General features: G+C 30.4%; 2 protein-coding genes across 2 annotated transcripts in view; both read left to right on the plus strand.

The window, feature by feature from the left end:
- Positions 1 to 26,355, plus strand: part of LOC135958372 (uncharacterized) — a 45,016-nt gene that overhangs the window by 12,201 nt on the left and 6,460 nt on the right. The window contains exons 2-4 of the mRNA XM_065509311.1: positions 5,737 to 6,055; positions 6,121 to 6,271; positions 6,337 to 7,531. Coding sequence (XP_065365383.1) covers positions 5,737 to 6,055; positions 6,121 to 6,271; positions 6,337 to 7,531 — 1,665 coding nt within the window. The remainder of the gene's footprint in view (positions 1 to 5,736; positions 6,056 to 6,120; positions 6,272 to 6,336; positions 7,532 to 26,355) is intronic.
- LOC135954408 (esterase B1-like) lies at positions 19,469 to 23,146 on the plus strand. The gene is made up of 5 exons (XM_065504577.1): positions 19,469 to 19,610; positions 19,683 to 19,950; positions 20,043 to 20,193; positions 21,564 to 22,300; positions 22,368 to 23,146. The coding sequence occupies exons 1-5, from the start codon at positions 19,597 to 19,599 to the stop codon at positions 22,821 to 22,823; spliced, it is 1,626 nt and encodes a 541-aa protein (XP_065360649.1). The 5' UTR covers positions 19,469 to 19,596; the 3' UTR covers positions 22,824 to 23,146.

A 26,355-nucleotide genomic window follows, 5' to 3' on the forward strand; every position in this document is an offset into this window, starting at 1 on the left:
AAGTATAATTTATTATTAATATTACATGTCTTTGAACACTACCTTCCAATGGGTATATTATGTTAAAATTTTTTCCAAATATTTGTTTCATTACTAGTATAAAAAATGTAATATAAGCAGTGTTGCCAATTCTTGGTGAACAAAAAGGGCTAAATACTTAGAAAAAAAGGCTAAAAAAGGGCTAAAAATTTTTCATTAAAAAAATACATACATTTGACACAAAAAACAACTTTGAATGTTACATTTGGATAAGCCGAATAGACAAACAAAAATGTATGAATATAACACATGTTCAAATGGAAGAAAATAAGAATATTTATTCCTGTATGTTGATCCTTAACTTTAAAATAACGTAATATAATAACGTAATGGCCACACGTATATCATATGCCGATGTTTTTAAAATCTCGTATTTATCACCTGGCCTGCAAAATGCTCCAGGGCAAATTTTTTATATGAAAGACAAATTATGTACAAAGTAATCCTTTGTGATAACTACGAAATCGATGGAGAATATTTTGATAAGTGAATGTATTTCAAATATGCCTGTTGTAAACATAAATATTAAATTTTGGAAAAAAGTTAGTTTTTTATATTTGATAATGAACTGAATTTTTCTCTCTAAATTGGTTGGATTGTAGTCTTTGAAAACGATATACATGGCATGTATAAGGCATTATAAAATATTTTTTAAAGTACTATATTTACACACCGTTACAAAAGTATACATTGGATCAACTTATTGGGCTTTTTTTAAACATCTATATATTTAAAAATATAAATCACACATTCACTGACTCATTAGTGAGTGGGTGAGTGAGTGAGTGAATGAATGAGTCAGGCCTTGTATTTTAATATAATAGATGTTTACAAAAAGACCAATAAGTCGATCGTATGTATACTTTTGTAACGGTGTGTATGTCAAATTTAAATTTTAGAGAAACCTAACTTTTAAGAGTCAAAAAATACATTGCCCAAATAAAGTTAATTTTATTAATTAATATTAACAATTTTTATTCAAATATCGCCAATTTTCTCTATAATAATTATGGCATTTTTATTTAAATCTTTGTAGTCGTTTTTATTTTACCTGCTTATATTTATGAATCTAATATATGATTTTATGACCATTTAACTATGGGTGTTCAAGAAGTTATCTGTACATTAAAAAAATACAAAAATATCGCAATCGTTTCAAAAGTAACAGAGTTTTGGCCGTTGAACACACAATTCTGAGCAACCATGCAATAATACAACATGTATTTTTGGACAAAATTTAAAGATATAATTTGAGAACTAGAGCAATTTGGAAGAATTTATGGAAGGTTCCAACAATTTGTATGTGCTTAATTTGTTTACTGGTTCAAAATTTTTAGTTAATTTTTGTCATAATATTCCTGCCAATTTTTTTGAACAGATTTTATATCATTAGAGTAAATATGTATATAAGTTTTGATTTAGTCACAAAAATGGCTAAATGAAAATAAAAAAGGCTAAAAAAAGGCTAAAGGCTAAATTAATTTTTTTGTGGCTAAACAAGATTGAAAAGGGCTAAATTTAGCACAAAAAGGGCTAAATTTGCAGCACTGAATATAAGCCACTCTATTATACATATTTCCAAAAGTTACTCACAGAATGATAAACGAATATTTAGCACATTTATCATAATAACTGGAGATAGATCGTAATAATAATGGAGGTATAGAGTGTCATTATTAAACACGACATGTTGTTATTCTCGTAGTTAATACATAACAAATTCCCGTTTAAATATTTATACTATTACTGTAACTGTAATTGTTCAATAGTAATTAATTAATACTTTATATTATTTAATTATTTTGTAGAGAATGTAATTAAAGTGTTAGCATGAAAAATATTGATATCTTTCTTACAAAAATGTATTGCAACTATGATTATGACTTTGATTTTTTATTTATAATATTTAAAAACAACATGAAATAATAACTTCAGTCAGGCATAACATATTTCCTATTAAAAATATGTTATATAACTGTTAGAGAAAAAGTAAATTGAGACCACTATAGTTATTATATTTATGTAGAATTAATGATGAAATCATATTAATAATGAATATTTTTTTCAATAATAATACGTATATTAAATAAATGAACAATAAAATAAAATAAGACAAAATCAGGAATACAAATAAAATAAGCTGGACACTTCTATTGTAATATATTAACTTTGCATGATCCAGAATGGAATGAATCTAGATTCAGACTTTGTCATATGATAACTTTACATGATCCAGAATGGTATGAATCTAGATTCAGACAAATATTTGAAATCGATGTCTTCCGATCAGGATGAAGGTTAGTTCTATTGGATAGTAACTCAGACACTAACAGATAGTAACTTTTCAACAACATCGGCCGAGTTAGACAGGGTCAAAATTTGACATTTTGTTCAAGCAGGTGTTTTTTTCTTATCCATGTAACTAGTGTTTATAAAAAACCGAATTTGTGGTTTGTCAATTAACCAAAAATTGTCCATTTTTAGAAAACCGGTTTTTCGGTTAACCGACATCGAAAAAACCGGTTAACCGTCATATATGCATAGAATACATAAAATTTCCAATAAAGTATATACATCTTTAAAATTTGTAGTTTAGTAGTCAGGAATGGTTAATATTAAATAACTATAAATATACAAAAGTGCTAAGTCCATTTTATTTTGTAAAAATTTCAAAATTATTATCTCTGTCAAATGGAATTGAGTATAAATATATTACTAACTAACTGGTTTTAATTATTGGTTTATTCATTAAATTTCAACCACAAAATGTAAATTTATTTTTTAATTAAATATTTGTTAGTTTTGAAATTTATTATCACCTCGACTTTCTGATATGAAAAAGAAAATGTTACAAGTCCAAAAAAATTACTTGTAATATCAATCTAAATAGGTTTGTATTGTAAATCAGCAGTTTAGGTTTCAAATCAGACCAATAATGTGTGTACAATGAATATAAAAAAAGCACAAAACCAAGAGATTTCTTAATTTTAAACCTAAATTTTAAAAACCGGTTGACCGAGAGATAAAAACCGGATAAACCGGTTAACCGAAAATCAACATTTTAAATTCGCAAAAAACCGAGATTTGGAAGAAAAACCGGGTTTTCGGTTAACCGGTTAACCGTTTTATAAACACTACATGTAACATATTACCTATTGTTCTTAGCAAAATGTGTCCCAAATAGTTTAGATAGCTCTTCTTCATTCTTCCGAAAAAAAATAACAAATTCTAATATTTTTGTTCCGAAATCAAAAACTTATTTGACATTTTTTTAAAATGGTCCTTTTTTTCTTAAAATAAAGCTTAGATATTTTCCTTGAAGACCTATTTGGTCGCTAAGTGGGATGCGAGTAGGATATCTAATAAAATAAATATATTGTAACTCAAGACATACAATTTATGACTTTTTTTGCAAAATAAAAAACTTTGTTGACTTTTTTTTCAAAATGGATAATTTTTAAAATTTTTTTAGCTCAAACAAAAGCTGAGATATTTTCATTGAAGATCCTTTTGGTCGCTTAGTGGGATGCGAATGGGATATCTATCACAATAAATATTTTTTAACTCAAGAAATAAAATTTTTAGCAAAATCGAAATTTTTTTCTAATGCCTTTTTTTTAATTTTTTTGTTGTAAGATCAAAAATTAACTTATCAATATAAAAACCATTAGTTCGGCACAAACGTGCCGAACGTGCAATCCTATTAAGTTTTAGAAACTCAATCAATATGTAATATGGGTAAATCCATATCATCGTACGTGACATTTGTATCTATAGAGTGGAATAGATTTTGCAAAAATAAGAGTATCTTAAATATAATTTGGTCTTTATGTGCCATTCAGGGGGTATTATATTTTAAAAATTATTAAGTACTTTCGATACATTGTTGTCCAAAATATCGAAATAAGGGTATATAAAACATGCCAATTAAATTAAAAAATTAAATATAGTCAGTTAAACTATTATTTTTGCAAATAAAATGTTGTAATATGCTCCAAATACTTACACATAGTAATATTTTAGTGTTTTCTCCTATTCAAATCATCCTGAAAAAATGTTTGAAGGGTTTTTGGGTTTTCAGTCCTGGTAGTCATTTTCGTGGAATGGCCCATATGTAATAAAATCTTTATTTATTAACAAAACTCAATGAAATTTTCATTGATACTTTTTTTAAATTTATCATTCTAAATAAAAAAAGGGTAAAAAAAACGTTGTCAAAAGATCAAAGGGAATACCGCAATTCCTAAAATTGAAGCGAAAATCCCAAAAATGGTATTTATTACAATTTTGCCCATTGGCGATAAATAGGAAACATATCAAGATTTCTAAGGCTGCTTATCGTTTTCTGATCCCAGCTATGGGAATAAAGAAAGGCCAAAGTTGAAATTTTTATAAAAAATAGGTCCAATTCTGAATACGTCCTTCATATTGTAAAAGTAGGACTTGCTTTTTATACCAAAATCTTCTCCGTAAAGATAACTGACAAAAAAACATAAAATTGTTATATGTTCTTAAATAAAGTTTTTTATACCCTACACCACCATAGTGGGGTCGATTAAACGATGTCCGTCCGTCCGTCTGGTCGGCTGGCTGGCTGTCCATGTAAACCATGTGCGCAGAGTACAGGTCGCAATTTTGAAGATATTTCGATAAAATTTGGTACATATTATTTTTTCCAAGGACCAAACCTATTGAAACTGGCTGAAATCGGTCCATTATTTCACCTAGCCCCCATACAAATGTCCTTCCGAAAATAAAATTCCGCTCCAAATAAGTTTTATATACACAAAATTCATGTCACCAAATTTTGTTATGATCGGTCCATAATTAGTCATAGCTCCCATATAGACCCGCTTCTGAAAATCACTTTAACGTGCATAAGTCTCTTAAAAATGTTGGTATACACACAAAATTCACCATAAATAACTTTCATATAGACATGAATCAAACGACCTATTTTAATGGTGATCGGTCCATAATTGGTTATAGCTCCCATATAAGGCCCACTTCCGAAAATCACTCAAAAATATAAATTATTGAAATTTTAAAAGAAAAATGTTTTTGCTCTTTTACTTAGTGTAGGGTATTATATGGTCGGGCTTGACCGACCATACTTTCTTACTTGTTTTTTAATAAAAAAGAGTTAACTCACCTTTTTGCCCAAAAAACTGCAAAAATCTACATTTGTTTTTATATTGAAGATCGTTTATTTTTGGATTCATAATTGATATTTGTAATTTAGTTGTTGAACTAATTGGGATCCATATGTATGCCCAATATTTTTTATAAAATTGACCAAGGTATTTTTAAATTTAAATTTTCAAAAGCCTATCACTCGGAAATTATAAGAGTAAATAGCACACGCAAGCATGTTTTTTCAAGACCCAGTCGAGCGCTTTCCAAAAATATTGGAAGGAAAAATTTCATGTGCTTGAAAATGTTACATGTTGACTGTACCCTAATTTGAGACCCCATTGCACTACCTCTGGGAATTTGCAAAGACCATTTTTATAGCTTTAACTCACACACTCCTTGGCTACACCCACGTCAAATTTTATACTGATCGGACCAGCCGTTTAGAAATGCTAGATTTATTTCCATAAAATTTTGATTCTACCCCACTGTGCTGTGGTCAGTGCTATGAACATATCTTGACTTATTATTCAATCTCTTGTAATATTTATTTTTATTTTCCAGACTTTTTGCCTTTAAAATCGAGGAAAGACGTTTGGCCACAAGTGAATATGAAATTATTAATACCATTTATGGCAAAGTAAGGGGTATGCAACGCAAAAATGCCTACGAAGAATATGGTAACTATTTTGCATTTGAAGGGATACCGTATGCTAAGCCACCCTTAGGTGACTTGAGATTTCGAGCACCGCAACCGCCAGAGCCTTGGGAAGATGTAAAAGATTGTTTGTATTATAAATCGAAACCAGTGCAAAAGGATTTCATCAAAAGAATAACACTAGGTTCAGAAGATTGCCTGTATTTAAATGTATATGCTAAAAAGGTAATTTATTTTATAAATTTGTTTGTTGTATTGTTATTTATAAAATACTTTTTTTTAAATTAAAGCTATGTTCGGAAAAACCTTTGCCTGTTATGGTTTGGATATATGGTGGGGGCTTTCAAATAGGCGAGGCTAGTCGGGAAATCTATTCACCTGATTATTTTATGCAAAAGGATGTAATTTTGGTAACATTAGCTTATCGTTTGGGGGCTTTGGGTAAGTTTGTTTAAAGCAATTGGAAAAATATGGAAATATGTTTACATTTTGCGTATTTATTTTAGGTTTCCTAAGCTTAAACGATCCCGATTTACAAGTACCCGGCAATGCAGGCATTAAGGATCAGGTTATGGCCTTAAAATGGATTAAACAAAATATAGAATACTTTAATGGAGATCCCAATAATATCACGGTGTTTGGTGAAAGTGCTGGGGCAGGTTCTACAAATTTGCTGATGATAACTCCCCAAACCAAAGGTCTATTCCACAAGGCTATTATACAGTCCGGTTCGGCTTTATGTAACTGGGCTAATACACCTCCTCGTGATTGGGGCTATAGACTAGCCTGCGTAATTGGCTACAAGGGCAACAATAATGATAAGGAAGTTTATCGCTTTTTGGCCAAACAGGATGGCAAGAAATTGGCTTGCAGGGATACGATATTGTTAAGCCGTCAAGAAAGGTTTGAAAACTTACTGTTTGCCTTTGCACCAGTAGTTGAACCCTACATATCCGAAGCATGCATAGCAAACAAACCTTTTAAAGAATTAATGCCAAATGCCTGGAGTAATGAAATACCAGTGATTATAGGTGGCAATTCATACGAGGGACTATTTCATTATGCCACTATAATGAAAAGCCAGTATTTGGTAAATGAACTTACAGACTGTGTCAATCTATTGCCGGATGATATTCAACGAAAACATTCACCTGAGGAACTCAAAATCATGGCTTCGAAATTAAAACAGGCATACTTTGGCAACAAAATACCCAGTGTTAAGGAAACATTATTTGAATACATGGATCTCATGAGCTATAGAACCTTTTGGCATGGCATCTTTAGATATATTAAAGCTAGATCGGCCTATGCTACACAGGCGCCTACCTATTGTTATGTCTTTGATTTTGATTCGGATTTTTTCAATCATTTTCGTGTTTTAAACTGTGGCAAATCTATGCGTGGTGTTTCACATGGTGACGATGTTTCTTATTTATTCTACAATGTGGTAGCCGAGAAATTATTACCCACCTCTGGAGAATTCAAATGTATACAACGCATGCTGGGCATGTGGTATAATTTTGCCTTAACCTCCAATCCCAATTGTAAAGAAATTGAACAGGTTTGCTGGCAACCAGTTGGCCATGATACAGATTTGGAAAAACCCATTAAGACTTTAAATATCAGCGATGAGCTAGAGTTCAAGGACTTGCCGTTTCATCGTAAACTTCAACTGTGGAATAGTTTCTATACCAAGGAATCGTTATACTGAAGTGTCTTATTGTTTATAAACCAGTTTTAATCTTGCCAATGATGTGATAGTAAAGAATATAGTTTAAGTACAAATTTGTGGAGTGGAAATATTTCAATAAATGGTTAAATAACAATATGTAAATTAATTCAGTGATATTGAATTGCCTGTGAAAATAAATAACAAGCTATTAAAAAAAAATAATAATTTGTCTGTTAAAATTTTAATTGATTTTCTCCATGTATTTACTGATATTTTAATTAATTAATTGCTAGTAAATATTTTTTTAATAATAGCAATTTAATATAAATAAAAGTAGTAATAATTGTTTTTAATATTATTTATACAGTCTTTAGAGTGTAGAATGTTAGTTTCTTTAAACGTTTACAAGTGCCAAGCTGTAAAAGGAAGTATTAGTGCAAATAAGTACAATATTTTCTAATTTGCTTCTTTGAAAAAAAACAACTCGACTAAAACGTGTATCAATTTTAATGAATGACTGTTTATTATTTGAAATATGTTGTCTATTAGGATAACCTTTTTTGAAGTTTTTGAATTTTCGATGCTCCCAAGAATTAAAATGGTTCTTCGTCTCATTCACTCAAAACAATATATGCTCTATTTCATGTTTCTAGGTACATTATTATAACAAATTCAAAATGTACCATTTGAAGAACGGAAAATGAACATCAGTTCTCCTTATATTTGATTTTAACTTCACTCTCAAGAACACCAGCTAACTGTTATGTCGTTAAGTTTAGTAACAGACAAAAAATTACAATTTCCTCTTTACTCCTGAATACCCATTAAGTTTGAATACTCAAAGTACTCCATTTTGCTGACATCTTTTGTGATGCAAATATGTCTCAAACGATTCAAATCTGTATTCATATTTTAAAAAATGTACCAAACAGCTTAAGATATTTGAGTTTTGTTATACTAAAAATCAATTTTTGGTATAAAATATGAGTGATCACAGATTGAGCCTATTTTCTTCATAATCACAGTAATTACAGAGTTATTAACGATTTGTGATATTTGAGTTTCTTATACTAAATATCGAATTTTGGTATAAAATATGAGTGATCACAGATCTTATTTTCTTTATATTCACAGTAATTACAGAGTTATTAACGATTTAAGATATTTGTGTTTTTTTTACTAAAAATACTCAAAGTACTCCATTTTGCTGACATCTTTTGTGATGCAAATATGTCTCAAACGATTCAAATCTGTATTCATATTTTAAAAAATGTACCAAACAGCTTAAGATATTTGAGTTTTGTTATACTAAAAATCAATTTTTGGTATAAAATATGAGTGATCACAGATTGAGCCTATTTTCTTCATAATCACAGTAATTACAGAGTTATTAACGATTTGTGATATTTGAGTTTCTTATACTAAATATCGAATTTTGGTATAAAATATGAGTGATCACAGAGCTTATTTTCTTTATATTCACAGTAATTACAGAGTTATTAACGATTTAAGATATTTGAGTTTTTTTTACTAAAAATCGATTGAGATTGAGCTTATACAATACCAAAAATGTGATGAGTGATCAAAGATTGAGCTTATTTTCTTTCTAAACACTGTATCTACAAAGTTATTAACGATTTAAGATATTTATGTTTTTTATATTAAAAATCGATTTTTGGTATAAAATATGAGTGATCGCAGATTGAGCTTATTTTTTTATAATCACAGTATTTACAAACTTATTAACGATTTAAGATATTTGAGTATCTTATACTAAATATCGATGTTTGGTGTAAAATATGAGTGATCACAGATTGAGCTTGTTTTCTTTATAATCACAGTATTTACAAAGTTATTAATGATTTAAGATATTTGAGTTTCTTATACTAAATATCGATTTTTTGTATAAAATATGAGTGAGCACATATTGTGCATATTTTGACTAGAATCGCAGTATTTACATAGTTTAAAATATTTAAGTTTTTATACCCTTCGCCATGAGTGGAAAGGGTATATACTAGGGTGGCCCTTAATAACCGAAAGTTGGATTTTGGCCATTAGTAAAAAAAATCATCTTGAACAAATTTTAGGTAAATCGGTTGGGGTTAAGACATGCCGCAAGAACAGAAATTGGTCAAAAAATGTTAAAGTTATTAAAAATTCGCCAGGCCATTAACGTGTCTCAGGCAACTAGAACAAAATTAACATATTTTGATAAATATTAAAATAAAAGCTAATTTTTACTTAAAATATATCTATCTTTACTTGTATATGAGTTTTTGTCTTCGTAGCCTATCGTTAACCTAATCGCAGGTATGACCAAAAAAATAATTTTTTTTAACGGCAGTTCAAAACTCCATTTTAAAATTTTGAAAAATTTTGTTAAACAAATTTCCGAATTTTTTGATCGTCTCAATGGGATTTATTAAGAATATAATAGGGAATAAAAATGTGAAAAAATTATAAAAATATATCTTATAGTTTTTCCGTAGAGTTTTTTTTACTAAAAATACTCAAAGTACTCCATTTTGCTGACATCTTTTGTGATGCAAATATGTCTCAAACGATTCAAATCTGTATTCATATTTTAAAAAATGTACCAAACAGCTTAAGATATTTGAGTTTTGTTATACTAAAAATCAATTTTTGGTATAAAATATGAGTAATCACAGATTGAGCCTATTTTCTTCATAATCACAGTAATTACAGAGTTATTAACGATTTGTGATATTTGAGTTTCTTATACTAAATATCGAATTTTGGTATAAAATATGAGTGATCACAGAGCTTATTTTCTTTATATTCACAGTAATTACAGAGTTATTAACGATTTAAGATATTTGAGTTTTTTTTACTAAAAATCGATTGAGATTGAGCTTATACAATACCAAAAATGTGATGAGTGATCAAAGATTGAGCTTATTTTCTTTCTAAACACTGTATCTACAAAGTTATTAACGATTTAAGATATTTATGTTTTTTATATTAAAAATCGATTTTTGGTATAAAATATGAGTGATCGCAGATTGAGCTTATTTTTTTATAATCACAGTATTTACAAACTTATTAACGATTTAAGATATTTGAGTATCTTATACTAAATATCGATGTTTGGTGTAAAATATGAGTGATCACAGATTGAGCTTGTTTTCTTTATAATCACAGTATTTACAAAGTTATTAATGATTTAAGATATTTGAGTTTCTTATACTAAATATCGATTTTTTGTATAAAATATGAGTGAGCACATATTGTGCATATTTTGACTAGAATCGCAGTATTTACATAGTTTAAAATATTTAAGTTTTTATACCCTTCGCCATGAGTGGAAAGGGTATATACTAGGGTGGCCCTTAATAACCGAAAGTTGGATTTTGGCCATTAGTAAAAAAAATCATCTTGAACAAATTTTAGGTAAATCGGTTGGGGTTAAGACATGCCGCAAGAACAGAAATTGGTCAAAAAATGTTAAAGTTATTAAAAATTCGCCAGGCCATTAACGTGTCTCAGGCAACTAGAACAAAATTAACATATTTTGATAAATATTAAAATAAAAGCTAATTTTTACTTAAAATATATCTATCTTTACTTGTATATGAGTTTTTGTCTTCGTAGCCTATCGTTAACCTAATCGCAGGTATGACCAAAAAAATAATTTTTTTTAACGGCAGTTCAAAACTCCATTTTAAAATTTTGAAAAATTTTGTTAAACAAATTTCCGAATTTTTTGATCGTCTCAATGGGATTTATTAAGAATATAATAGGGAATAAAAATGTGAAAAAATTATAAAAATATATCTTATAGTTTTTCCGTACCTGCGATTTAAATTTTGAAATTTTCGAGAAAAACCAATTATTTAAAATTTTTTTTTTCGAATGAGCTCTATTTCCTTACTCTTATGAATTTTAAGCAAAACTTATTCAGAATATTATAGTCCAGATAATTCTAAATATACCCTGAAACTTTTACTAAAATCGGAAAACGGAAAACGTTAACCCTTAAATCGTGAAGGTCAAAGGTCATTAACGGGATTGAGGCAACTAGAACAAGAAAGGAAAATTAACATATTTTGATAAATATTTTTACTTAAAATATGTCCATATTTAATTGTGTATTTCTGTTTTTTATATCTCATTAGAACGACAATTACGTACACATTTCGATTCTTTTAAATTAAATTGCAAAAGTAATTTTTTAATGGCAAAAACTGGAAAAAATGCATTTTATCCCCTCGTAAATGCATCTCAAAACTTCAGAGGGCTTGCGGCACGTCTTAACACCAACCGATTTACCTAGAATTTTTTCAGGATGATTTTTTTTACTAATGTTTACCAAACTGGGGGTGAGAATGGCCAAAATCCAACTTTCGTTTATTAAGGGCCACCATATACATATATAATATACATATAAGTTTGTCATTCCGTTTGTAATTTCTACATTTTTCATTTGGGACCCCACAATGTATTCTGGATCGTTATAGATAGCGAAGTCGATATAGCTATGTCCGCCTGTATGTCCGTAGCCCCAAAAAACTTACAGACATCATTCATAAATAGCTCGCTTGCTATTTAAAATCGACAAAATCGGACAACAAATGGCTGAGATATAAGGAAAAAACCGGGACAACTTAGATTTTTGGCCTATTTATACCCTACACCACCTTAGTGGGGAGGGTATTATGCATTTGTGCAGATGTAACGCCCAAAAATATTAGTCTAACACCCACCTTAAAGTATACCAATCGACTTAGAATCACTTTCTAAGTCGATTAAACGATGTCCGTCCGTCTGGTCGGCTGGCCATGTAAACCTTGTGCGCAGAGTACAGGTCGCAATTTTGATGATATTTCGATCAAATTTGGTACATATTATTTTTTTGGCTGAAATCGGTAAATTATTTCACCTAGCCCCCATACAAATGTCCTTCCGAAATTAGTCTTTATCGGTCATAAATGTTTAATTTATAAATTTATCTCCACAAGTTCCGCTCCAAATAAGTTTTATATATACAAAATTCATGTCAACAAATTTTGTTACGATCGGTCCATAATTAGTCATAGCTCCCATATAGACCCGCTTCCGAAAATCAAATCGCTTAAAAATGTTGGTATACTCACAAAATTCAACATAGTAAACTTCCATATAGACACAAATCACAGGACCTAATTTCATGGTGATCGGTCCATAATTGGTCATAGCCCCGATATAAGGCACACTTCCAAAAATCACTCAAAAATATAAATTATTGAAATTTTAAAAGAAAAATGTTTTTGCTCATTTACTTAGTGTAGGGTATTATATGGGCTTGACCGACCATACTTTCTTACTTGTTTTGATCTATATCTGGATTACTAAGTCATTAATATAGACAATATGGATATCTAATGATAGATAATGCAAAGTCCATTGCAACGATGTATATTAGGCTATAGTAAGTTGGACCTACAATGGTTCAAAATCGATAAAAACTCTTTTTCCAACAAAAAAATTTCAAAAATTTAAAAAACTGATTTTTAAAAAATTAAAAAATCAAATTTGGAAAAAACTTTTTAAACAAAATAAAAAAAAAATTAATTTTGTTTAAATAAAAATATTTTTAGGTATAATTTGGTGAAAGGTATAAAAGATTCGGCTCAGTATTTCGGTATTTAATATCAAACTGGCCATATTTAAACCATAATTTTCAAACTAATTTGACTCTGTATCTCGACATGTTTCCCAATAGGGAGCCACAAATATTATTTTCTGAAAGATTGTGTCCTCGGCTACGATTTATTTGTACTGATTTATAATCACTTTTTTCCGATCAACCCCACTGTGCAACGTCAGCCTAAATATGCAAAACTCAAAAAAAGTGCATTGACCATTAAGCAAGCGTAGCAACTAACATTCAAACTACATACTTCAAATTGATTTTTTTCAACTCTAAACTAATCTGCTTTACTAATTTTTAATTTGATTTGCTACATATAAATAAATATAAACATACAATTGATAAAATGTGTAATTTTTCCATAATACATATTTTATAACTTTGTTAAGATAAATTTAAAATAAACTTGTTTATTTTAATTACATATATTTCTAATTGTTTGTAATCAAAATATTTATAACCCGCACATTATATACATACTATCTGCTAATTTCACATAGACATTTTTATCAGTTTTAAACTTTCAGTTATAGTTGTGGTCACATTTTAAACTAGACATGGTGTAATCGACTCCACAAGCTTTTTTTATCAAATCGTCTGGCTACTGTTTGTTTATTTTGTTCCATTAATTTAATACATACGTACTATGAAAAATTATAACATTTTATCGTTGAATTAATATAAAAATTTAAGAGAAAGAGTCAAAGTACAATAATTGTATTTTTGTAGGCATGTAGTATATACTTTTCTACATAATATATATGGGGCATTTCATGTCAAGTGAACCAACTTTTGAAATCGATGTCTTCCGATCGGGATGAAATTTGCACCAAGGTTAGCTCTATTGGATAGTAACTCAGACACAATTTTTCAACAACATCGGTCGAGAACTCTCTGAGTTATAGGGGGTAAAATTTTGACAATTTGGTCAAACAGGGGTTTTTTCTTATCCATGTAACTTATTACCTATTGTTCCTAGCAAAATGTGTCCCAAATAGTATAGATAGCTATTTCTTCGATCTTTCGAAAAAAAATATTTAAAAAAAAAAATAAAAAATTTTTAATATTTTTTTTCCGAAATCAAAAACTTTTTTGACTTTTTTTTAAAATACGTCCTTTTTTTTTTTTTTTTTTTTTTTCTTAAAATAAAGTTTAGATATTTTCCTTGAACACCTACTTGGTCGCTTAGTGGGATGCGAGTGGGATATCTATCAAAATAAATATTTTGTAACTCAAAACATCAAATTTTTGACTTTTTTTGCAAAATCAAAAACTTTGTTGACTTTTTTTTTCAAAATGGACCCTTTTTTAATCTTTTTTTTTAGGTCAAACAAAAGCTTAGATATTATCCTTGAAGACCCTTTTGGTCGCTTAGTGGGATGCGAGTGGGATATCTATCAAAATAAATATTTTTTAACTCAAGACTTACAATTTTTGACTTTTTTTTTTGCAAATACGATTTTTTTTCCAAATGGGCCCTTTTTTTAAAATTTTTTTTGTAGTCAAAAGAAAGCTTAGGTCCATTCCTTTAAGATATTTTTAGTCCCTTAGTGGGATGCGAGTGGGATATCTATCAAAATAAATATTTTGTAACAATTTTTTAATTTTTTTTTGCAAAATCGAAATTTTTTTCCAATATGGGACTTTTTTTTAAAATTTTTTTTTTGCTCAAAAGAAAGCTTAGGTCTTTTCCTTTAAGACCTATTTTGTCACTTAGGAAGATGTGAGTAGGATATCTATTAAAATAAAAATGTTGTAACTCAAGACATTCAATTATTGACTTTTTTTTTGCAAATTCGAATTTTTTTTCAAAATGGGCCCTTTTTTAAAAATTTTTTTTTAGTCAAAAGAAAGCTTAGGTCCATTCCTTTAAGATATTTTAGGTCCCTTAGTGGGATACGAGTGGGATATCTATCAAAATAAATATTTTGTAACTCAAGAAATACAATTTTTGATTTTTTGGCAAAATCAAAAACTTTTTTGACTTTTTTTTAAAATGGGCCCTTTTTGTTTTTTTTTTTGCTATAAAGAAAGCTTAGGCCTATTCCTTTAAGATGGTTTTGATCGCTTAGTGGGATGCGAGTGGGATATATATCAAAATAAATGTTTTGTAACTCAAGACATACAATTTTTGTGTTAAAACATTTATTTTGATAGATATCCCACTCGCATCCCACTAAGGGACTAAAAATATCTTAAAGGAATGGACCTAGGCTTTCTTTTGAGCAAAAAAAAAATTAAAAAAGGGCCCATATTGGAAAAAAATTTTGATTTTGCAAAAAAAAATTAAAAAATTGTATGTCTTGCGTTACAAAATATTTATTTTGATAGATATCCCACTCGCATCCCACTGAGGGACTAAAAATATCTTAAAGGAATGGACCTAAGCTTTCTTTTGACTACAAAAAAAATTTTAAAAAAAGGGCCCATTTGGAAAAAAAATCGTATTTGCAAAAAAAAAAGTCAAAAATTGTAAGTCTTGAGTTAAAAAATATTTATTTTGATAGATATCCCACTCGCATCCCACTAAGCGACCAAAAGGGTCTTCAAGGATAATATCTAAGCTTTTGTTTGACCTAAAAAAAAAAGATTAAAAAAGGGTCCATTTTGAAAAAAAAAAGTCAACAAAGTTTTTGATTTTGCAAAAAAAGTCAAAAATTTTATGTTTTGAGTTACAAAATATTTATTTTGATAGATATCCCACTCGCATCCCACTAAGCGACCAAGTAGGTGTTCAAGGAAAATATCTAAACTTTATTTTAAGAAAAAAAAAGTCAAAAAAGTTTTTGATTTCGGAAAAAAAATATTAAAAATTTTTTATTTTTTTTTTTAAATATTTTTTTTCGAAAGATCGAAGAAATAGCTATCTATACTATTTGGGACACATTTTGCTAAGAACAATAGGTAATAAGTTACATGGATAAGAAAAAACCCCTGTTTGACCAAATTGTCAAAATTTTACCCCCTATAACTCAGAGAGTTCTCAACCGATGTTGTTGAAAAATTGTGTCTGAGTTACTATCCAATAGAGCTAACCTTGGTGTAAATTTCATCCCGATCGGAAGACATCGATTTCAAAAGTTGGTTCACTTGACATGAAATGCCCCATATGTATATTATATATATTTTATATTGTTCTCTCTGAAAAATGGCTCGTAGCACAATTTTAAATAAACAGCTGGTTATGTTTACGAAATGGAAAAATAAAAACAAAGAGGAAAATTGTTTGTTTATATTAAATAAAACGAAAACCAATAAACTGAATCAAAGAGTATTTAGAAATATATGAGAATAATGACGTTTCTTGTTTATTATAGAGCTGCCAGATAGGATGAATTATGTTCGTAATAGAAATTTACGGTTTTCGTTGATCTACTTAAATTTAAGTAGAATTTAGATGAGATTTCATTAGCATAAAAAACATTTATGTATTTGAAAGGTACGAAAAACTAGTTTTCCTAGAAATCCTCCAAATTCAAATAGGTCCCCGCGCTAATCCATACTAGATACATATGCTAAAATGTATATTTTTTATCCTTATTTAGTGTTTATTAAAATAATTTTTTTTTTAATATTTTTTTAAATTTCGCTAATAAAAATTATTAATATAAAATTTGATATTTTAAATATGTATGAATTTGTATGTTATTTATTGGTACTTATTATACATTTAAACATCTATGGTTATATAAAGCGCCTTTTGTTCGGCCTTAGGCTTAGTAGCTTTTATGTCGTAAATTTGTGATTTATATAGGTATCCACACAAATACCTCCACAGATGTGTTTTATATTAAAGAAAATCATATTGTCACGATTTTACCATTTAAAAATGGTGATTTATTATATATGTAGTTTAAAAATTGTAGCACTCTCTTATATTATACACTTTAAAAATACACTGGTAAAATACAAGAATACACTGTTAATACAGTTGATGTTTATTCTAACAGCGCCTTTAATAAACTGAATTATCTTAACGGACAAAACTAGAATGTTCTATTTCTAGAGCTTTTAGCATCTTTAATGTTAATGGTAATAATCTTTAATATTTAATGTTGCCATACTTACAAACAATATGAATAACTGCTTGTTATCAACATTGTTGATAAGTAGAAGTTTCTACTGCTGGAAATGTTTATAATTATGATGAAAGTTGCAAGCACTCGTTACTGAATACAGACTGTTAAATTCAAATTGATAGTGCAAATTCGTAACAATATTTAACATTTTTTTGGATCCATCCATTATTGACCATAGGTCGAAAATACAATTATTGAAGTTTTAACAGAATAATAATTTGCTCATATACTCATCGTAGGGCATTATAAGGTCAGGCTTTACCGACTATACTTTCTTTCTTCTTTTGTTGGGAATTTTTTTAACTATAAATTTTTGTTTTTTTTTAAATGTTGCTATCATAGAGAGATACAAATAGAGTGGAAACTAGAAAAAAAACTCAAACAAAAAAATTACTTATGTGCTGTTTATAACCTACACCACAATAGTCTAACACCCACCTTAAAGTATACCGATCGACTTAGAATCATTTTCTGAATCGATTAAACGATGTCCGTCCGTCCATCCGTCTGGTTGGCTGGCTGTCCAGGTCGCAATTTTGAATTTTGGCTGAAATCGGTCAATTATTTCACCTAGCCCCCATACAAATGTCCTTCCAAAATTGGACTTTACCGGTCATAAATGTTTAATTTATATGTCATGTCACCAAATTTTGTTACGATCGGTCCATAATTAGTCATAGCTCCCATATAGACCCGCTTCCGAAAATTACTTTAACGTGCATAAATCGCTTAAAAATGTTGGTATACTCACAAAATTCAACATAGTAAACTTTCATATAGACATAAATCACACTACCTAATTTCATGGTGATCGCTCCACAATTAGTCATAGCCCCCATATAAGGCCCACTTCCGAAAATCACTCAAAAATATAAATTATTGAAATTTTAAAAGAAAAATGTTTTTGCTCTTTTACTTAGTGTAGGATACTATATGGTCGGACTTGACCGACCATACTTTCTTACTTGTTTTCTATAGCGAACGGGTACTTTGAGTGGAAATTTAAAATGTGTTTTGTTATTGTAACAAAAACAAAATACGTGTGAAACGTCCACTCAAAGCACTTGTTCGCTATAGAAAAACAGCACATTAAAATCATAGAGAAACATTAAGCGGAAACTAGAAAAAAATTCAAACAAAAAAATACTAAAAATAATAACATATACGAGTGTTGTTTTTGTTTTCACATAGTTTCTGACAATTGAGTTAGGTCTTTGACATATTTGGTATGTCGTACATTCTCGCGACATAGGTTTTTGACAACTGAGTTAGGTCTCTGACCGGAGAGTTTCCGATCTATATGTATATATCTATGGTTGCCATTTTTACTGGAAAATTCAAATCAAATGTGCAACCTATAAACATTATCCGATCATGCTTAAATTTTTAGTATTTAGTTTTTAGATTACGGAGACAATTTTACAAATTTTGAGCATCGAAAATATGCAAAATAATAGCTATGCCTGTCTTTCTTTCTATTAAAGGCACTATACAGTGGTAGCCAGGTAAGTAAGACAAAAATTGTTTGCTAAATTCCATGTGATTGTCAATTATTTTTTCAAATATTTACACAAATGAGGACTGTTTTAACACACAAGTGTGTCTTATTCAACACACAAGTGTGTTTATACCCTTAGGTCCTTTTGTTTTGGCTCTATCGCAGTTAAAATTCAGTTGATGAAAAAAATTCAAGTATTTGTCTTAAATAGCTGGCCACAACTGTATATCCTAGAGTAAAGATCTTAAGGGGATGACATTTCCACCAAATATTCTTTGTTGAATGGAAATACTTGGTATTCAAAATTAGCAAAATCAGTCAACTAGAAATAGAGTTTTGGACTATTTGTTGTTAAAGATGTATGCTGATTAACAAACTATTCGAGAGTGGAGCTATGGAGACCTGCAATTTTATTACAAGGTTTACATGGACGGACGGACATAACTTAATCGGCTGCTACACAGTCAACATTTACCCTCCCAAAGTTGTTAAATGCAATAAATTTCCTGAATTAACATCACAGAAAAATCCGGCAACACTTAGCCTACTTGTAAGAGTGGACCATCTGAATCTTGTAGTTTGCAGTAGAAACAAAAAGAAAACATACAAAGAGAGAAATGAGCAATAAAATGTTAACATTTTTATTAAGGTTGAAATTTTTTTTTTTTGCAATTATTATATTTTTTTTGCTTTTTCGTTTATACTAAAAACAAGCACGAATATAACACAATATCTAAAATGCATAACAAACACAATTTAGACATTCAAACGAATACAATTGTCAACACAATACGCATTTCAAAAAGAAAAAAGTTACACTGAAAAGTATAGAATATAATTACAAATAAAAAATTACTAACGACAATGGCCAGCAGCAGGTATTAATAATTCCTAGTAATAATAAATCAATAAAAACACTTAAATAATTACATTATAATTTCTTAATTTAGTGACTTGGTAATCGAAACCACTTTGGGGCCAGTCAGAGGCCAGGAGACTAGGGGCGTTTATGATGATATTTATTACTCATTCGAGGGTATACCATTTGCTGAGATACCAGTGGGTCAGTTAAGGTTTCGTCCGCCTCTGCCAAAAAAGCCATGGTCTGAAATTTTAGATTGTACGCAAAAACCTAGCAAACCAATGCAAAAAAATCCATTTAATAATCAAATAGAAGGAAGTGAAGATTGTTTGTATGTGAATATCTATGCAAAACAGGTTTGTGCTCATCTCTACATAACGACAAAGAGATTTGAGTTTAAGAGATGCATTTTATTAAGAGATACTTTTTTTTTTTGTGTTGAAAATAGCTAAACTCTTCAAAACCTTTGCCGGTTATGATATTTGTCTTTGGCGGTGCTTTTGAAAAGGGTGATCCCACCAGAGATCTGCATGGTCCAGATTATTTTATGGAGAAAGAATTAATATTTGTAACAGTAGGCTATCGTTTAGGTTCATTGGGTAAGTTAGAGATTTGAAAATAAAAACAAAAAACGTAATAAGTTATAGCTATACATTACGGTGGGTAGTTTTGAAAAAAAAAAATTATACGAAGAATTCTAAGCAACCTCAAAACCATTGCGGAAATTTAAAAATAGTTTGTAAGTAAGTGCTTCTGACTCATGAGTTTGAATAAGAGATTTATTAAATTTTCTTTCAAATACCCAAAGTTCTCAATTATAAATATTTATATATTTGCCCAATTCACAATTGATGTCGTAGTGTTGTATGTCATAAATATTTTTCAAACTAATTTTTCGAAACAAAACATTAATATAAAAATTACGACATACAACTATACAACGCTACGACACCATTTGTGAATTGGGTAATTGAATATAAAACCTTTATAATCAATGAATTTAGAAAATTCATTTATTTTAAAGTAAAGTATACATTGAAGTTATCCCCTTTCTATACCTGATAAATTTTTATCATGATAAACTTCAAAACGGTTGTCAAGATAAATAATGATCAGGTATAGTCCCCATTTATTAGTATTATTGCTTCGTAACCCCCTGTCTATACTTGACAAATATTTATCATAACAATTAATGACGTTTGTTGTCAAGACAAAGTTGTCTAAGCAAAAGCACTAACAATTTTGTCATAACGAAGCAATAATATTAATAAATGGAGACTATACCTGATAATTTTTTATCTTGACAACGATTTTGACATTTATCATGATACAAATTTATCAGGTTAGGGGGTTATGACAAAATTGCTAGTACTTTTGTTTAGACAACTTTGTCTTGACAACAAACGTCATTAATTGTTATTAATTGGTAACATATTCGAAAAACCATAGAGAAATATATATAGAGCGGAAACTCTTCTGTCAGAGACCTAACCATAGAGAATAGACATAGAGCGAAAAATTCTCCTGGCAGAGACCTAACTCAGTTGTCAGAAACCTAAGTGGTGAGAACGTATTGGTGGAAAAAACTATGTGAAATCAAAAACAATACTCGTATGTGTGATTATTTTGAGTAGTTTTTTTGTTTGAGTTTTTTTCTAGTTTCCGCTCTATGTTTCTCTATGGACCTAACTCGGTTGTCAAAAAAAATAAAATGTTTTCCTACAAAAGTTTTTCTTTATATGTGTTTATAAAATTAATGGAAATTTGAAGCCGATTAAACGTTGAAATGATAAATGAAAGAAAATCCTGAGTTACATTCCTTATTCGCAATACTTATTTACTGTTAAAGCAATTTTTACACCAGCATTGCAGTTAATTTCAGCCAGGACCCATGATTTCTAGGGCAAAGTTGCTTTGAATTCTTCTTACACATTCGCTAGCCTTACTAAACATAATAATTCTCTTTTAGGTTTTGTATCCTTCAAAGATCCCCATTTAAAAATACCCGGTAATACTGGTTTCAAGGATCAGTTGATGGCTTTAAAATGGCTTAAGGCAAATATTTCCCGTTTTAATGGCGACAGCGAAAATATAACAATCTTTGGAGAAAGTGCTGGTGCTGCTTCGGTGCATTATTTAATGTGTTGTCCCTTAGCTAAGGGACTATTTAACAAGGCTATACTAATGTCTGGAACGGTGCTATGCCCCTGGGCTTACAATCCTTTGGAAAATCTACCCTATCGTTTGGCTAAAGCTTGTGGTTACGAGGGACCAGCTGAAGATGAACAACAAATATGTGAATATTTGCAGAAACTACCAGCCGAAGAACTAATGAAACCTTATATCTTAACTAAGGAAGACAATCTTAATGATTGTTTCTTTAATTTTGGACCCTGTAAAGAACCGTATAGGGATAAAATGTGCATTTTAGAAAAACATCCGGAAGAGATATTGCAAGATTCTTGGGGTCATGAAATACCAGTATTAATGGGTGGTACCTCGTTTGAGGGTCTCTTAATGTTTCCACGTGTACACATGACACCATTTATTTTAACCGAGCTTGAGGAAAATCCACAACATGTATTGCCGTTACCGGTAAAAACGAAACATTCTGTAGAAGTACAAAAGCAATTGGGAGATAAAGTTAAAAAAGCTTATTTTGGTGATAAAAAAGCTGACATGGCAAATGTTATGAATTATTGTGATGTAAGCAAAATAGAACTATATAATTTATTATACATTAATTTACATAATATTTTCTTATTTCTTACAGTATGCCTCCCACAAAGTCTTTTGGCATCCAATTTTACGCTCCCTTAAGGCTCGCATACTCGCTGGAAAAGCACCCACTTATTTATATCGTTTCGATTTCGATTCTGCTGACTTCAATCATCAACGCATCAAATACTGCGGCAAGCAAATACGCGGTGTAGCTCATGTAGACGATCATTCATATTTATTTTATGGTAATTTCTCTTGGAAATTATCCCCAGAGACGGCTGAATATAAAACCATTCAACGCATGATTGATATTTGGTCGTCGTTTGGCATCAATGCAAATCCCAATTGTGGCCATACCAAGGAGGTATTAAAGGAACGTTGTTGGCTGCCGGTGTGTAGTGTAGACGATATTAAATGCTTGAATATTGGCAGGGAATTAGATGTGATTGATTTGCCGGAATTGCAAAAACTACAGGTATGGGAAAGTGTTTACAACATTGAGTCATGAATGATTGGATGCAACGATGTAGCAACATAAACCTTGAATAAATATTAGAAAAGCCAAGAAACACTGTTCGCTTGCTTAATAGTTTTGACTAATTTTTTTTTTGTCTTGCTTGACACATTTTCAATACAAAGAGTTAACAGAATATTGGACAATATTAAAATGAATAGGTTATTTAACAAAATTTATATATTAATAGTATTATATGCTAAAAAAATTTTTATTACCAAATTTATTATTAAACAAATTTTCTAAATATAAAATAAATAATAAACTTAAATATATATCGTTATTATAACACCAATAAAAAACTAATTAAAATAACAGTTTTTAATTTTCTTTTCTGAAATCCTTGTAATCATAGCTCAAACTAAATTAAAATGAATTTAGTATTTAAGGCAGATAACATTTCCAAAAGAGCATCTCAAAATTGCATCTGCATCATGAATTAATTTTTTGCGAACAATTTTGTTTAATAATGTAGTCTAGCGGACATAATTAGCTTTTAAATGCCTCTTAAATCAAAAAAATCCGACCACAGCTTCATAAAATACGAGTATCTAAAGTTACATCCCATGTAAATTTTCTAAATAAATTTTAAAGAATAAAATTGGAAATATCCAAAAAAGGGTATGTGCTAGGGTTTCTACATGGGAAAAATTTCCCGGGAATATTTTTTTGTTAGTTTTCGGGAAATGTTTGTCGGGAATTTATCGGAATTTCTTCATAAGTTTTCTTCTAAAATTTTCAATTTTCAGATTCGTTTCGATGGCCAAATTTGTTGCTAATTCAATCGTTCTATTATTCGGTTATTCGTTGAAATAACCGAATGTTTTTCACACAACTCAAGCCAAAAGAAAAATTTGGTTATTAAGAATGAATCTAAAGTTTATGCTCTTAAGATGCCTAACATTACAACTTTTAGGGATATTCAATGAATATTATTCATATTTAGAGAAAATAATAACAATAGTAGTGGTTCAAATTTGTTTATCTACTATCAGATATGAAAAATGTCTAACTACGCATGTTTTACTGATTTAACATTGTAACGTGGATAAGTATTTAGCTACTTTCCCGTACAAATTAATATAATTTCCCCGTACATAGTAATAAAATAAAAATTAATAAGTAATAATAATAATTAATTTCATAATAAACCATTTAAATTATAAGTTCATTTAGTGGGAACATCATCACAATATGCTGTCTAGTGTGAACATACATATAAATATATTAATTTGTTTGAGAATGAAAACATATCACCTAATAATTCCCATCTAGTTTATACAAATTTGTGTATAAGTAACAAAAGTTTACACATTGTGGGGGCGGTTCATACGAGACAGAATTTGCCAACCACTTTGATATTAATTTATCAAAGTAGACTGACATAGATCGGTCAACCCATTTTTCCTTTTCGGGACTCGGACATAGTTCGAGTACCGATAATACATTTTATCAGCGACTTCGGTCGACTGTTCAATACAGGGGCTTCGGTCCACTGTTCAAGACAGAGGCTTGTTCCGACTGTTCAATACAGAGACTTCGGTCGACTGTTCAATACAGAGACTTCGGTCATCTGTTCAATACAGAGGCTTTGGCCGACTGTTCATTACAGAGACTTCGGCCTTCTGTTCAATACAGAGACTTCGGTCGGCTGTTCCATACAGAGGCTTCGGCCAACTGTTCAATACAGAGACTTCGGTCGACTGTTCCATACAGAGGCTTCGGCCAACTGTTCAATACAGAGACTTCGATCTTCTGTTCAATACAGAGACTTCGGTCGGCTGTTCCATACAGAGGCTTCGGCCAACTGTTCAATACAGAGACTTCGGTCGACTGTTCAAGACAGAGGCTTCGGTCAACTGTTCAATACAGAGACTTCGGTCAACTGTTCAATACAGAGACTTCGGTCGACTGTTCAATACAGAGGCTTCGGCCGACTGTTCAAGACAGAGACTTCGGTCGACTGTTCAATACAGAGGCTTCGGCCAACTGTTCAATACAGAGACTTCGGTCGTCTGTTCAATACAGGGGCTTCGGCCAACTGTTCAAGACAGAGGCTTCGGCCAACTGTTCAATACAGAGACTTTGGTCGACTGTTCAATACAGAGGCTTCGGCCAACTGTACAATACAGGAGCTTTGGCTAACTGTTCCCCTATTTAAGTGCATTTTACTTATATTATAGATTAAGTATCTAAAATATTATAGTTTTAATTATCATCCGATCCTGTACCAACGAACCGCATCACCAGAGACCCGTAACAACCGCTTGCGACAAACTGTCCAGTTAGTGAGTCGTATCAATACATCGTACCGCCGACGATTATTGAAATCCCGAAGAATCCGAAATACATCTCACCAGAACCGCCCACACCCGAACGTAGAATCATTACCAGAAATCCGACAACATCCGAAGTTATTATCGTAGCTGTTCGTAATTCGATATATATAAACACTTATTATATATTAACTATATTAAATATTAAACAATAAAGAAAGATATTATCGACCCTGGAAAGGTTAAATCAATTGTGTTATCACCTAAGGTTTGTGGATCCGTAAGTTTACCCTGGACTCGACTGAACTACCGACGACAAATCCACGTTATAACATATTCGAAATTCTTAATTTTTTTAATTAAACAAAGAATTTATTGATTTTATACTGATTAAAACTACGACTGTGACAATACCGATAAAAGAAATAATTCTGGGAAATTAGGAACCCTAGTATGTGCTTACCGGGAAGGGAAGACCCAAGTGTTTTTACTTTGTTCTTTGGTGGAATTCCGAGCCAAAAGATCTGCTAATCTTTTGAGGACAAGAACGAATCAAGCCTATTTCGTATCCTAGAGAGTGCGTTCTGCACCGATCGAATCTGGACTATAAAGCGGGTGATGCACAAATTCTGAGCGTTGTCATGACGAAATATTACGGTTTCATGTCTGGTCGCATATCCTGGGAGTTTTTCGCCAAAGGTCTCTACAAACGAATTAGTTGCATTCGGTAGAGGTTCCTTGTGATGATCTGGTCAGATTTTTGCAGCTCATAATAGAAAGGATCCTCTTACCCCCCACCAAATACAGAGTATTACCTTTGCGCCATGGATATTTGGCTTTGGTGTCGATTCGGCTGGTTGACGTAGCTTCGCAAAGGATCTCTTACGCTTTGGGTTATTGTAGTGGATCCACTTTTCATCACAAGTTCAAGCACCGTCTTTCGAGGTCTTTCGGCTTCAATTCATATGGTACGCAAATTGCTCCCTATGATTTTGCAAGCTCATGTTGAATTTGGTCTTCAAACTTTTTTGGGTGGCCTAGGCGATCTTTGTTTTTCGTGTTCTGAACTGAACAAAACATCTAATGCACGTTTAAAATAATAGAAAACATTCACCTACACCAAGTAAAAGAGCAAAAACCTTTTTCTTTTAAAATTTCAATAATTTACATTTTTGAGTGATTTTCGGAAGTGGGCCTTATATGGGGGCTATGACCAATTATGGACCGATCACCATGAAATTAGGTCGTGT

The sequence above is a fragment of the Calliphora vicina genome, chromosome 1 (genome assembly GCF_958450345.1).
Source record: "Calliphora vicina chromosome 1, idCalVici1.1, whole genome shotgun sequence".
Lineage (NCBI taxonomy): Eukaryota > Metazoa > Arthropoda > Insecta > Diptera > Calliphoridae > Calliphora > Calliphora vicina.

Coding starts and splice junctions, on each gene's coding strand:
- LOC135954408 (XM_065504577.1), top strand. Junction 19,951..20,042: donor TGAATATCTATGCAAAACAG/GTTTGTGCTCAT, acceptor TGTTGAAAATAG/CTAAACTCTTCAAAACCTTT. Junction 22,301..22,367: donor ATGTTATGAATTATTGTGAT/GTAAGCAAAATA, acceptor TATTTCTTACAG/TATGCCTCCCACAAAGTCTT.